We start from the raw sequence: 15,866 nt of genomic DNA on the forward strand, positions 1-15,866 counted from the left end.
GGTGATATCGGGCAAATTGGGCTGGTTTAATTTGTAATATAGCTTGGTTCAAAGGTTCTATTTCTGTGCTGTATGACTGTATCATTTTTGATGTTAATCGAAGGTCAAATCTGTGAAATTATGAATTTCTTCACGTCAATACTTGGCAAAGTAAATCTGCGTAATGCCTCAGTATGCTCTGAACCAACATTAAGTCCTGAATGTAAAGTTCAGACGAGACAAGGAAAAGTGACAGGAAAGATCAAATAAATTTTCTGAGTGACAGGAAGGAAAGGATAGCGAGTAAGGAACGTTTATATATCTACAATGCCTTTTTAAACCATGGTAATCAGTGCTTATTTCCACTTTTTTAGAACTATCTACATATTGGTGAAAGTGCTGAACGGAATTCAGAAAATTGAAAAAGCACAGAAATGTCATGTTTGTTGATACTGAATGGGAAAGTTTTTGTTTGCAGGACTTTTTTGAGACAGTTCAGTGGAACAGTCCCGAATGTAAATAGACCAGAATTATCTGACATCAAACATTGAGGAAAGATTTAAAGTGTTCTGCAGTTATCAGTAAGCGTCTTGATTTTGAAAGGATTACAGGAACTGAGCAATCTCCGTGTAAAAATAAGGTCCCCATAGTTGAAAGCGTTGCCTGGTGGTAGTTTGACTAGACAGATCAATACACCACAGGCAAGGGTAGAGGTCGAGAAAGAGAGACCTGTAATGGTAACCTGAGCTGGTGGAAGAATTGAATGATGTCATCACTGACTGGTCCCCTATCCAACTGAGCTAACTGCTTATATCATGCATTCAATTAATGGAAAGGTCAGGTGGTCACACAGTCAGGGAGACTACATGAACAACAAAAACAGAAAGTGCTTGAAAAGCTCAGGAGATGTGGCCGCAATTGTGAAGGGTCATCAGGCGTAATGTTTCAGGTTGAGTGACCAGTTGTCAGAACTGAACTGAGAGATGACGTTGATATCTTAAGCAAAGTACAAAAGGAATATAGGGTCATGTTAAAATTGGAAAAAACACTGTGTTATATTCTGTGATTGGAAATAATGTGGAAAGATGGGACTGTATTAGACAGCGTAACTCGATGTATATTTTGTGCAAAGGAGAATATTATGTATGTAAGCCGTTAAGACAGTCTGTAATTGGCCAGCTGCTGACTTTTTAGTACTGGACAACGAAATGATAACTAGATACAGTGTGTGCAATATTATCAGGGCATCAGATATTGTGGACAAAGTACGAAATCGACCATCTTTGAGTATTTCGAATGCATGCATGGAAAATATTCTGCAAGTTTAATGTACAATATCAAATTATTAAATATCAAGTCAACATTCATAAAAAAAATAAACACTTAATTTGGAGTTTTATTTAAACAAAAAGAGCACAGAACATTGTTCAAAAATACAATGTCATGAATGTGCTCGAATCGTACAGCAAAAGGAACAAGGAATCGCTGAACTTTTTGCTTCCAAATACTTCAGTAAAAAATTGAAACCATAAATTTGTAACAAATTTTTAATCAGATCTTTTGACATTCGATCAATAATTTTCAAGAAATATGTGCATAATTTCAGGGACATTAAGAGCCCGAAAGTCAATTCATTTTATTTTTTTTTTCTCCACTGCAAACAAGAGAATGAATTCAGGAAAACGAAAGTTCAAATGGCAATAAATTACATTCCGCAACTAAATATACAATACTGTGAGGACAAGAAGAAATACAATTGAGGCAGGCACAATGTAGACTTGTACTCCCTGACTCAGTTGAGAATTGGAAACTAGGAACAAAGTACGACAGTGAGCCTGTGAGAATTTGATGCAATGGAAGTTCTAATTTTATGATTTTGTTTAGTTCTTTCGTGAAAGTAATTTAACAAACATGTACGTTAACAGTTTCCAAAGTAATCACTCAAACACCTTGGAGTGCTTCAAATGCAGACGTAAAAGATACTCCAAAAGGTAAGTGTCGAAATATAAATTAAAGAACATCTCGGAATTGCAAAAAAAAAGGAATTGAAATAAAGTATATTTTTAACGAAGATCACATTCAGCACGTTATCTTCTGCAAAAATATAATGCGATTAGTGTGCTGGAATTGTAAGGGAAATAAAAGTGATTGATGAATTTGTTGCAGACAAATATTTCAGAACCCATTCAACCTAGAAACTTTCAATATATTGTTGAATCAATCTTTGAGGTGGGATGACTAATTTTGGATAAATGTGAGCAATGGCAACAATTTGTAATTCAGTTTCTTTGAGATCGATTTTCGGTTTCTAATGTCAGATAAAGAACAGAAGTACGGGAAATCAAGTTCAAATGTTTAGTCTACCTATGCAAAAGCAGCGGAGATCCAGATGATTTGAAATAAAGTACAAAGACCAGCAAACGGCCACAAAGAAGCTTATATGAGCGAGTAAAAAAGAATATGTTAGAAAACTTGCCAGAGACATCAAGTGATAAAAACTTGTATATCAATGTAAAGGAAGCTCAGGAGCAATAATGACTCGTCAAATAGAGAAAGTTGGGCATAAATGTATACTCCTAACCACCTCGTTGACTTAGATGAGGAAACTAAATCTAATATCTCAAAACAGCAGATGACGCAAAGCTGGGCGGGACGGTGAGCTGTGAGGAGGATGCATAGATATAGCAGTGTGATTCGGATAAGCTGAGTGACTGAGCAAATTGATGGCAGCTGCAATATAATGTGGATAAATGTAAAGGTATCCACTTTCATAGCAAATATGGAAAGCAGTTTATGTTTTTTTTATATATATAAAGGATTCAAAAACTGGAACAAGGACGTTTGCTGTAATTACACAGGGAAAGCATGAGACCAAACTTGGAATATTGTATGCAGCGTTGTCTCTCTATCTGAGGAATAATGATCTTGTTGTAGAGGGGGTGCAGTAATAGTTAACTAATTTGTTTCCAAAGATGGCTGGAACTTTTGAAACTAGAGAGACCACCTCATGATATGGGATGGCATAATGTTACGGGGAGCAAGAGTTATTCTCGTGAGGAAACGACGCCTAAAAATACTGGCTAAAATCCACCAGGGTCATCAAGCATCTGCAAAATGAAGATGTTGGTGACGAGTTATGCCTGGTGACCAGGCCTAGATGCAAGCATAGCAACATTTGTGAGGCAGTGTCCAGAGTGTCAATAAGGACAAAACTTACGGCCAGCAGCTCCCCATATCTGTGGGAATAGCCGGGTAAACCAAGCCCTCGGTTGCATGTCAACTATGCAGGCTTGTTATGGGTTCAATCACCTTAGTCATTGAGGATGCTCACAGGGCAGTTGAATGTGCAAAAAGGTCCATTCAATAACACTGGGAGGAGTAAAAAAAAGGATGCATCTTTCTCAACACACGGAGTCCTGGAAGTGTTGGTCACAGATAATGGACCAATGTTTATCATCAGGGAATTTGGTTATTTCTTCAAGACAAATTAGTTGTGATATTCTTAATATCATATATATTAATCTCATTAGAAGGTTAAATTTCCTTTATTGCATTTGATCGGCCAATGTTTGTTTCCACATAATTATTTGCATTGCTGCAAAAAACATTCTAAGTTTTTCTTTTCGTATATGGAAAATTGGTAAGAAATACCAATGTTAAGTAAAAGAAACAATTCAATGGTATTCAACTGATTGTTTGGAAATAGACACTTATGAGAAAAAGTGTTGCCATGGAAATTGCCTTAACCTAACTGTGTCCTCTTGCCCCCACTTAACACTCTTTTTCAGAAAGTAGACATTTTATTTTCCCTGTGTATTGCTAATTCTTGCTAATCCTGATGAGTGCAAATGAAAAATATTAAACTTCATCCAGCAAAGTCAAGTTCTTTATGATCAAATGACTAATTCAATTTTATGTTTCAGTCATATAATGAATTATTTCTTCATATTGAAGGGGTAGAGCTTCGGCACAAACATCATCTACAAAAACTGACGAAAAAACTCAAATTCACACTCGTGACAGGAAGACAGTTTGCAAGTGATTGCCCATTGGATGAGAATTACATAGACTTAACGATTGCTGGTTCTCCATTTACGGTTGAAATGATTGAAAATGAATGGAAAGATCGAAGACAAGATCATGGAAGCACATTCATTAAATATATCAAGGAACAACCTGTCCTTCAGCTCAACATGTTACTGGGGACCAATGACACTGAAACAGGCAGGTTTGGAACAACTGTGGTAGTTGGGGAGGCAGGCATTGGGAAAAGTACCATGGTACAGAAATTAATCCAAGACTGGTCACAAGGTAAAATATACCAATCATTTAAATTTGTTTTTCAATTCCAATTTCCCCGTTTAAATTTAATATATTGGAAGACCAGCCTGACAGACCTGGTCCGGGAAAACTATCCTTATTTAGATGATGCACTGGAACATTTGTGGAAAAAACCTGAAAAGATATTGTTTGTGTTTGAAGATTTAAATCAATTTCAGAAAAACATCCATTTCAATAATGCTGAAAGGAATGCCGAACCCCAACATCAGTGTCTCGATCCTAACTCTTATTGCCTGATCACGGATGTTGTTCGTTGTCTCATTCAGGGAGAGTTACTGAAGGGTTGTTCTATCCTCATCACAAGCCGAACTGGGAAATTCGATTCTTTTGGAATTACAGCAATCAATCGAAAAGTACAAATCCTGGGGTTCGCGCCTGATGCAATACGACAATACTTCCACAATTATTTCAGAAATGAACAGACAGTGTCAGATGTAATTAAATACATTAAAGCGAATGACACATTGTATAGAATGTGCTATAACCCCCTGTATTGTCTGACCCTCTGCTCATTATTGGAGTCATCCCGAGCACAAGGAGTTCAAGAGATGCCTTTGTTCCATACAACCAGCACACAGGCAGTCTCCACTTACATCATTAATCTAATAGGCAGAAGTGGTTACACTTTTGAAAGCTGTTCAGAAGATCTGTTGAAACTGGGAGCTCTGGCTTATGATGGATGCTGCAAAAATCTTGTGGTGTTTAACAGAAACCAACTTGGTTCCCACAACATGAACTTTGCCAACGTTATCACTGCATTAATGATGGAATTTCAAGGCAAAGATCACGAGAGTACTGTTTATGCATTTAATCATTTTATTATTCAGCACTATCTTGCAGCTCTACAGAGAATTCGAACTACAACAGAGAATAAACTATTAGAATCACTCAATGCAGAGCACACAACTACTGATGGGAGATTCACACTGTTGTCACGTTTTCTTGTTGGACTTGCCAGTAACAATTCAACCACAAAACCTGACTGGGAACTGGCTAATATTGATCCTGCAGTCAACAAATGTGTGTCCGGTTGGCTCACAAATTATTCCAAAAGATGTGATCCAAATCTGGAAAGCAAGAAATCTGAAGAGACCTTTTTAAACTTGTTGTACTGCTTTCATGAATTTGGAGATGCGGAGCTGACTAGGGTCACATTATCATCAAGAAATAAAATCCCATTCATGAAGTATCATCTTAACGGTGCTGACTGTGTGATTCTGTCATCCACATTAATGGCCATTGACAAGTTAGAAGAACTGGACCTGAGATGTTGTGACCTACCGGATGAAGGTGTACAATTTCTGCTGCCTGTGCTGCATAAATGTAAAACTGTCAGGTAATTCATACGTGGTATTATTAACAGAGAAATGCAAATGAATAAAACTCGTGACAGGGATTGTGAAATGGGGAACGACAGACTTAGTGTGTCTGGAATTTGCTGTTTCATCAGAAATGATAAGCCAGCGATATAACAGATTCTCAATACAAAGTGGAGATCAATCGATCTTTTTTGAACCAACCTGCCCAGATTTAGTGCTGCACACCCTATGGAGCAGATTGATTTTAAAACCATTGTTTTCTCCCTCAGAGGCAGGGACACAACACCAGCACCACAAGAACTATATTGTAATGAACTAAATAATTTCAAGTATGTGCTTCCCTGGCATGCAAGTTAATTAAATAACAAAAAGAGGGTGATGGAAAAATAATGTCAGGGAACGGTAGGGAAGCATAACAAAATATTGTTTGATTTGGAAACAGTCTTTCTGGCCATACCTTTTTTGCTTTACACATGATTGTTCACAAATCATTCACTATTCATGAAGCCCACCTTGGTCCTAGGGAGTGTTGCTGAACAAAGAGACCTTGGAGTGCACATTCATAGCTCCTTGAAAGTGGAGACGCAGGAAGATAGGAGAGTGAAGAAGGCGTTTAATATGCTTTCTTTTATTGGTCAGAGTATTGAGTACAGGAGTTGGGAGGTCATGTTGCGGCTGTACAGGACATTGGTTAGACCACTGTTGGAATATTGCATGCATTTCTGGTCTCCTGCCTACCGGAAAGATGTTGTGAAACTTGAAAGGGTTCAGAAAAGGTTTACAAGGATGTTGGCAGAGTTGGAGGAATTGAGGTATAGGGAGAGGCAGAACAGGCTAGGGCCATTTCCCCTGGAGCATCGGAGGTTCAGGGGTGACCTTATAGAGGTTTAAAAAATTATGAGGGGTATAGATAGGATAAATAGACAAAGTCTTTTCGCTGGGGTCGGGGAATCCAGAACTAGAGGTCATAGGTTTAGGGTGAGAGGGGAAAGATATAAATGAGACCCAAGTGGCAACTTTTTCACACAAATGGTGGTACGTGTAAGGAATGAGCCGCCAGAGGATGTGGTGGAGGCTGGTACAATTGCGACATTTAAAAGGCATCGTATGGGCATATGAATAGGAACAGTTTGGAGGAATATTGGCTTGGTGCTGGCAGGTGGGACTAGATTGGGTTGGGATATCTGATTGGCATGGATGTGTTGGACTGAAGGGTCTGTGTCCATGCTGTACATCTCTATGACTCTGTCCATTATTAATTCCCATGTTTTCAGTGCTTTTATTTACTTAACTCATTTTCCTGATCAATCTATTCAGAAAATTGTTGACACTTCTCTGGAGCCGGTGGGACTTGAACCCAGGTAGTTCATTGCAGGAGGATAAGGAAATGGACCCAAGTACAACTGATTGACTTAATTGGCCCTGACAGAGTTGTTCATTTTTAACCACATTGATGTCAGTCTTCAGGCATTACCTTTGCAGTTCAACCCCTGTAGAATATTAGAAGATCAGATGTGTTTCATATCTGACACTCTAGTAATTTCCTGTCCGCATTAGTAGATGAATATTTATTACAGATATTAGTAATTGAATTGAAATTCTCAACACTACAGCAGTGAGATATTTGACCTTATGCAACTCAGGAATAACTGAGCTTTTGCATTGTAAGGCCCCGAATAAGAACATCATGCTGCATTGCTGCCATTGACTTTTTAAAAATGGTAGCCAGGCTTGTGGTATGTAATTGATGGCGTTCATATTTGGAACATTTATTCTAAGATTTGGAGCAAAAGCAGAATGTTTAGCCTCTCAAGACAGCATTGCTGAAGAACAAAAAAAACAGTACAGCATAGTATCAGGCCTTTTTGCCCACCAAGACTGCATCAAAAGGTGAATCCAAAGAGTTTCTTTATGTTAAAGGAAAATGAATAAGTCGATAAATAATACGACCCCTCGAGGACCTAAGTGTACATGTTTGTGTAAAACCACAGGATTTGGGCGAAGTCATCAATGATTATTTCTCTTTGTGTTTACCATAAAGAAAAGCATGATGATTTGGAAACTTGAGGCAGCTAGTGGTGATACCATGGCGAGAGTCCAGATGACAGTAGTGGAGGTGTTGGGTGTATTACAATATATGAAGGTGGATAAGTCTCCTGGCGCTGAACAAGATAGATACCAAAGCCCTGTAAGAGTTTACAGAAGAAATTGTGGGGGCCCTGGCTGACAGTTTTGCATCATTGTTAGTTACGGGTGAGGTCCCAGAAGACTAGTGGATAGCGAATGTTGTTCTATTATTCAATAAGGGCTGCAAAGGAAAACTGTGGAACTGTAGACCAGTAAGCCTAACATTTGTGATAAGAACATTACTTGGGAAGATTCTGAGGGATGAGATATCTATGCATTTGGAAAGACAGGGTTTAATTAGCAGTAGTCAGCATGGCTTTATGGTCGGGAGTGCATACCTGACAAATTTATTAGATTCCTTATTGGAGTGACCAGGAAGGTTGGCATGGGCAGGGTGGCAGTTGTCGTCGATATGGATTTCAGCAAGGCCTTTGATAAGGTTTAACGTGGTAGGTATCTCTGGAAGGTTAGATCATATGGAATCTAGGGTGAACTGGAAAATTGGATGGAAATGTACAAGGCATGATTAGTAAGTTTTCTGAAGACACTAAGATATGTGATATCATGGCCAGTGAGGAATATTGTCAGTAGTTGCAGCAGGATCTTGACCAGCTGGGAAACGGCAAATGGATTTTAGATTAGATCACTGACAGTGTGGAAACAGGCCCTTTGGCCCAACAATTCCACACCGACCCGCCAAAGCACAACCCACCCAGACCCATTCCCCTACATTTACCTATTCACCTAACACTACGGACAATTTAGCATGGCCAATTCACCTGACCTTCACATCTTTGGATGGTGGGAGGAAACCGGAGCACCCAGAGGAAACCGGAGCACCCAGAGGAAACCCACGCAGACAATGTGCAAACTCCACAGTCAGTCACCTGAGGTGGGAATTGAACCCGGGTCTCTGGCGCTGTGGGGCAGCAGCGCTAACCACTGTTCCACCGAGCCGCCGACTTTAATACTGATAAGTATGAGATGTTGCATTTTGGCAAGTCAAACCAAGGTAGGAGTTTCATAGAGAATGGTAGGGCCTTACGGAGTGTAATGGAACGGAGGAATTTGGAGTTCAAGTGAGTGTTCTCTGAAAATGAAGTCAGAGAGCAACAGGATGGTGAAGAAGGCTTTTGGCATACTGGTCTTCATCAGTCACTGCAATAAGTATAGAAGTTGGGAAGTCATTTTTCAGTTGTACAGGACGTTGGTGTGGCAATGTTTGGAGTATTGTGTTCAGTTTTTGTCACCTTGCTATAGGAAAGACGTTACTAAACTGGAAAGAATGTGGAAGAAATTTACAAGGATGTTGTCAATATTCAACAGTCTGAGCTATGAGGAGAGGGTGGACAAGCTAGGACATTTTACTTTAGAGTGTAGAAGCCTGAGGCGGGATTTTAAACAGCTCTGTAAGATCATGAGAGTCTTGGATAAGATGAATGCAGTCTTTTTCCCAGGGTTGGTGAATTGAGAACTAGATGGCAAGAGTTTAAGGTAAGAGCAGAAGGGATAAACAGAAACCTGAGTGACAACGTTTTTCAAAAGAAAAGAGGGTGGCATACATATGAAATGAGCTGTCAGTGGAAATGGTTGAGGTGGGTAAATTAATAATATTTAAGGGCATTTGGACAAATACATGGATAGGAAAGGATTAGAAGGATATTGGCCAAGTGCAGGGAAATGGGGTTAGTGTGGATGAACATTTTGTTTGGCATGGACCAGTTTGAGCCGAAGGGCTTGTTTCCATGCAGTAAAACTGTATAACACTTTTACTCTATAGCTGTAATAAAAGACATCTAAATGCAGAACCTTTGCCTCTATGTGGTCCTTACCATTCTATTTCTTGTGTATTCACGTCTCCATCAAGATGACTCTCAAATGCTGCCATTGTATCTGCCACCACTATCTCCTCTGGCAGTGCATTCCATGCACTTTCCACACTTGTGTAAAGAAAAAATGCCTTGCATATCTCTTTGAAACAACCTCATTTATTTTAAACCCATATCCCCAAGTGATTGGCATTCTCACTCTTCATTTCTAGACTCTGACGATCCATCTCTCCATGCATATCATAATTTTGTAAATTATAATCAGGTCACCCCTCATCCTTTGTCAATGCCTCCTCTGTATCTTGAGTTAACTTTTCCTTTCCCTAGCTAACCTTTTGTTCCTTATGCTTGTATAAAACCACTGGGATTTTCCTTAATGCTATTTACCAATGATTTTTCATGGCTCCTTTTAGAACTCCTAATTCTTGATGCTGTTGAGTAATACCTTAGCTACTCCCTTTACAACCTCATTTCAAGGTTTACATTTGCTCCAACAAGTCCCTTCCTACTCAGCAAACTGTTATCAGCTGTCAGATTAGGGTCAATATTCTTCTTCCACCACTCTCTCAGCTTCTGAGTTCGAAAGACTCATGTTCATGTTTCTTTGATAGAAAATGGAGAAAAAGATTGATTATTAACATTCGCAGTGACCGTATTTCCATATTGAATGAATAAGACAATATCCCCTTGCCTTCAGATAGTTTCTATATTTGTTATCCCTGGGCAGAGGCTGCTTCTTGCTCTCCAGCACATGTTAAACCAATTGATGCAGATGATCATATTAGGAATCCAAACATAGACTGCATTTCCAGCAGCTCCATTGACAGTTCATCTGCAGCATTGCACAAGTGAATCAACAGCACAAATGGGCAACACGATGGCTCAGTGGTTAGCACTGCTGCCTTACAGCACCAGGGACCCGGATTGGATTCCACCCTCAGGCGACTGCCTGTGTAAATTTTGCACATTCTCCACGTATCTGTGTGGGATTCTTCCAGGGTCTCGTTTCCTCCCATAGCCCAAAACTGTGCAGCTTAGGAGGATTGTCCACACTACATTATACATAGTGTCCAGGGATGATGTCAGTTAATTTGCCTTGATAGGTGCAGGATTACAAACATGGGATACGGGTTGGGGACTGGGTGGAATGTTCTTTGGAGGTGCCAAATTGCCTACTTCCACATTGTTGGGATTACATTGTTCTGTAATAGTTCTATGAACTGGTGAGTTGTGGATGGATGATGAAGAGTGTGTCCATTGGGTGGGGTCAAGGGGAAAGATGTGTCTTATAAAGAAGTGATTGGGCTGCCAATTGGGCAATAGGGGAATGGAGGTGGAAAGGTCAGGATGTCGGGCAACAATGTGCCACATCAGTGGAAGGGCGCATAGGGCTTGCTGGTGTGGATACAGGGTCACATAAGAGGAAGTATGTCAGATCCGGAGTTGGAGTGGGGTTGGTAGGTCAAGAATGGACAGATATTGGTCTCTCTGGAATGGTTATGCGACTGGGGTGCTGCTGACATACGATGGGATAACATGGTGTGTGTTGGAGGTGTGGGCGGGTGTTTGTCATTCAGTGACTGGTGGTTTGTTCAGGAGAAAGGAATGTGGCATTTCTCGCCCTACATAGGTGATCTCAGGTTCAGAGTGGTATAGGGTTTGATGGCAGACAGAGTCATCCTGTCCAGTTGTTGGGTCCAAGGGTGTTTAAGTCAGATTGTGTGGGTGGTGTGAGGGTGGTTAGATGGGTGGGGGCGTTATATCTATGGCCAAGGTGTAGAGCTGGGTGTGTTAATCATGAGTCAGTGTTTCAGTTTAATAGTTACCGAAGTTTTAGAATAGGCTTTTCATCCTCTCTTGGCTATCTGTGAAGCTAAGTGAACTGGAACCCTCCCAAGTCACTGGTGATAAGAAACTTTCTTCAGAGGCTACCTGACACACAGACGTTGTCTGTTAAAAATTCCCATTTCTTGTCAATTCTATCAGTCAACTTCATCAGTAAGTCCATATGGTTTAGATAATACCTCCAATCTGTCTTGAGGCGATGATTGGTTCTTCCATTAAAATATTTGGGCTTTCAGTTCATAGATTAATTTGAACCGAAACCATTTGCATTTAAAATGCCATATCTTTCTGCAAAACTGTTTCTACATTTGGCTATTCCCAACAGACCCAGTCAGTGCAATCTACTGGCCTCACCAAGTTTCCACAACTTCACGCAATCTTGAAAATTCAGATTTCTGTTTTTAATTATAACTATGCTTTTGAAATGACTACCAGAACACACAGTTTTATTTCTGTCAGTTTGCACTGTCTGTTCATCTGAAGGACAGTAAGGTGACGAGAATATATCGCTCTTATAGGAGGCGATATGAACTTAATGTCGCCCAGACATTAATAACAAGTTTAGAGTGAGTAATATTGCTCCCAATAGCAAACTTCACAAACATAGTGTAATGCCAATCTCAAGTTCCAATTTATTTTCAACAAATATAATGCAGAAATTGGAAAATGTCAGTATAATGAAACCAATTTTCTGCTGACAGATTAAATTTGATAATTATGAGTAAATCTTGCACACTTGAGAGTAATATCCATGTTGGTGTTTTTGCCCTCTCTGATATTTGATCACTGTAGGTTAAAGTCTAACAGCCTCACAGATGATTGTTTGGGAATGTTGGTCTCAGCTCTCCAGTCAAACAATTGACTGACTGAGCTTGACCTGAGCAATAAGTTTTAATGTGATGCTGATCACTCTAACAGACTGACTGAGAAACGTTATCTTTCGCTGCATCTTCTCATCCACAGGAAGGCTTGGCTGATGAAAATCCAGTGAGTTGTCAGCTCAGATATTTAATCATATAAATGTTATTTCAAAGGTGAAAAAGGAATCACATTCTTCATGTTATTTATAATGGATAGGTTTCTGGAACACGTTTAATTTCATGGAAAAACTGGTGCTTCATAAGATATTGAAGCAAATTTAAGTTTGAGTGTTTTTAAGAAGATCATTAGGTGAAGCAAATAGACTAATGGATTATTAATTATTCCCATGTTTTTCATGTCTTTCAGATTGCCAAATAATGATTTACCTGCAAACAATGTATCGTTCTGAATTGAGTCCACACATTGCATCATTTGACTCTGTTTCCACAGGGACTGATTGCCTATCATGATTCTTTTTAAATTGATCAACATTTTTAAATAATAGACTTTAAGATTTACAGTAAAGAAGAAGGCCATTTACTCCATCATGTCTGAGCCAACTCCCGAAAGAGCTACGCAGTTAGCCCCATTCTCGCACACTATTTCCATCGCCCTCTTAATTCATCACTTTTAAATATATATCCAGCTTTGTTTTGGAAACTCCTCTGCCTCCAGCAATCTCTCAGGCAGCACATTCTGAATTGTAACAACTCTCTGAGTAAGGGGTTTTATCCTCATTTCACTCTCAGCACTCTTGCTGACAAACTTGAAGTTGTGACCCCTAGGTACTGATTTATGCATTAATTGTAATAAAGTACCATACTTTACCCTGTCAAAATTGTTCATAATTTTGAACATCTCAATAAGGTCATGTCTTAATCTTGTGCACTTCAAACTGAATACAGCCAGTTTCACTTATACTTACTGATATCAAAAATCTCTTATTTCTGGGATCATTGGTAAATCTCTTGCACACCCTTTCCAGTGTTTTAATATCTTTCATTCAATAAGATGTCTAGTACTGAACACACGCATCAGGACCATTTCAAACACATTGTGTGGCATTAACACAGCCAACAATCTAAGTGAAGGTGAGGGTGAGAATTAAAACACCCATTCTTCAATGTATCTCACCCTACTCTCCAATCTGACAGGTACCTCTCAAACTATGTAACACCTTATTGTCACTTGATGCATTTAGTTATGACATCTTCGTTCGTTGGTAATTATCATTGAATTATGCTCAAGTTCCACTGTGTTCAATCGCAAAAAGAGGTGATTTTTGTTTTCTGGATTGAATTCAGCTGATAGTCTTGTTTGAATTTGAGAGTGCATATTAATTTTTTTCCCCTTATTAACGTCAATGATTGGAGGGGTAGCAGTGACGCCTATTTGAGTAGTTGTGTCATTCTCAGTTAAATTTCATTCACTAATGCAATGGAAAACTTTGGAATATTTCAGCAATTTGCCTGAGTGTGTTCATGATGGGTCTATGATGGTGCCTGAGTAAATGAGATTATGGGAGAAAGTGATGATTTGGACTATGTAGCTGGGCAAAGGCTTAGGATGGGTGAGGTTATTAATTAAGTTGGTATGGTGGGGAACACAGAGAAGTAGATAAATAGTGAGGATGATAGCTGTGCTCTGCATGATCTGTGAAGTCTGGAATATGGTTTGTGATTGTGTGTCCATGTGGGGCAGGTGCCAGTTAGATTGGGTTGCAGGTGGATCACCTGTCAAAGCAGTGGGGCAGGGTATTAAGTTTGTCATGTCGCTGATGAAAGTGGGTCTCTGGCTTTCCATTAAGGTAACAAGAATGCAGGTGATCAGGAAATAGGTTCTCAAATTACGTGATTAGACAGGCTTCAGGTGGGTCGGAAGACAAAACAGAGAATGGACTGGATAACATCTCTAAACAGGTTTATTGACGCAAAATATTGATAACTTGGTGCTGGGAGCTGTTGTGGTACAGTGGGCATGTTCGTCCCGCCAATGCAGGTTCAAATCCCACATGATCCAGAAGTTGTGATAACCTCTCTGAACAGGTTGTGGAGAGAAAAAAAAACTACATCAAAAGAATGTGCATGAAATCACTTAAGTATCAATTGTTTCACCTTGCATTGTTTTGTACACAAAGTAACAGTAATTAATTACATTAGCTGAGGAAGTTGACTGAAGTAAACAAGATCTGCCCAAGGGACAGCAAATGATTGTTTTTTTTTTAAATTCCTTTGAGGGATTTGAGCATCGCAGGATGGGAACTGTTTATTGCCCTGACCTTTAGTTGTCCTTGAGAAGGTGGTGATAAGCTGCCTTCTTGAACCACTATGGTCCACCAGCTGTGAGTTGAATCATAATATTAAAGTGGATGTGCCAGTGTTGGACTGGGGTGGACAAAGTCAGAAGTCATATGACATCGGGTTTATTTGAAATTACAAGTTTTTGAACCACTACTCCATCATCAGACCAAACAAACCTGTTGGACTATACCTTGGTGTCATGTGATTTCTGACTTTGTCCATAATATTGAAGCAATATTACAGCTTCAGTCATCACTTATCACTGAAAAGAGAATACAGTGAGTTAGATTGGAAGCTAGAACGCAGGACAAGCAGACTATTAATCTCAACATTGCTACTAATGCCATTTGCTAGTGAGGTTAGGAACAGAGAGTGAGTGCAAATGAGCACGTGGCTAAAGGACTGGTGTAGGATGGAGAACTTCAGATTTGTGGATCATTGGGATACGTTCTGAGTAAGGTGGAACCTGTTCAAGAAGGACAGGTTGCATCTGAACTGGAGGGACTCCAGTGTCATTGGCAGGGTGTTCAGGAGAGTTTCAATAAGTTTGGCTCGGAGATAGGAACCTGAGCTATGGTTCATATGATGGAGTAAGTAATGAACAGCCAGATACAGCATGCAGAGTCTGTGAAGACGCATAAGCACTTAAGGTGACAACGGTGAAGTCAGTGTGATGTGGAGAACTCTGTCTATTTTAATACAAGATCTATCAGGAATTAGTGTGATGAATGAGAGCAAGGATCAGTAATTGGAACCAAGATATAGTGTCCATTACAGAGACTTGGATATCACAGGGCAGGAATTGATGTTGGATGTTCCAGGATTTAGATGTTTCAAAAGGATCACAATTCCCTGACCTTTAATAACTCATGAAGAGGAAAGGGGCAGATGGTATGGGGAAGTAATTAATTGAGGGAGGGGAAATTACAATGCTAATAGGCAGGAATTGGGACACTTAAATTGGGAACAGATGTTCATTGGGAAGTGCACACAGAAATGTGGAGGTTATTTAGGAAGCACTTGCTGATTGTGCTGGAGAGGGTTATCCCAAGGAGGCAAAAAAGGGACGGGAACTTGAAAGAACTTTCAATGACAAGGATTGAGGTACATCTAGTCAAGAGGATCTACAAAGCTTACTCAAGGTTGAGGAGGCAAGGATCAAATTGGACTTTAGAGGGTGACAAGATCGCCAGGAAGGAACTGAAGAATGGACTTAGCAGAGCTCGAAGGAGGCATGAAAAAGCCTTAGTGGGTAGGACTAAGGA

The 15,866-nt window shown here is 39.7% G+C and overlaps 1 protein-coding gene across 1 annotated transcript in view; it reads left to right on the forward strand.

Annotated features, from left to right (window-relative positions):
• Window positions 1-13,039, forward strand: part of LOC140468653 (uncharacterized) — a 114,142-nt gene extending 101,103 nt beyond the window's left edge. The window contains exons 19-21 of the mRNA XM_072564737.1: window positions 1,905-1,970; window positions 3,934-5,656; window positions 12,668-13,039. Of these exons, the coding sequence (XP_072420838.1) occupies window positions 1,905-1,970; window positions 3,934-5,656; window positions 12,668-12,710 (1,832 nt within the window). The 3' untranslated portion in view covers window positions 12,711-13,039. The remainder of the gene's footprint in view (window positions 1-1,904; window positions 1,971-3,933; window positions 5,657-12,667) is intronic.
• The last annotated feature ends 2,827 nt before the right edge of the window (window positions 13,040-15,866 follow it).

Source organism: Chiloscyllium punctatum, chromosome 47 (assembly GCF_047496795.1).
Source record: "Chiloscyllium punctatum isolate Juve2018m chromosome 47, sChiPun1.3, whole genome shotgun sequence".
In the NCBI taxonomy this organism is placed as follows: Eukaryota; Metazoa; Chordata; class Chondrichthyes; order Orectolobiformes; family Hemiscylliidae; genus Chiloscyllium; species Chiloscyllium punctatum.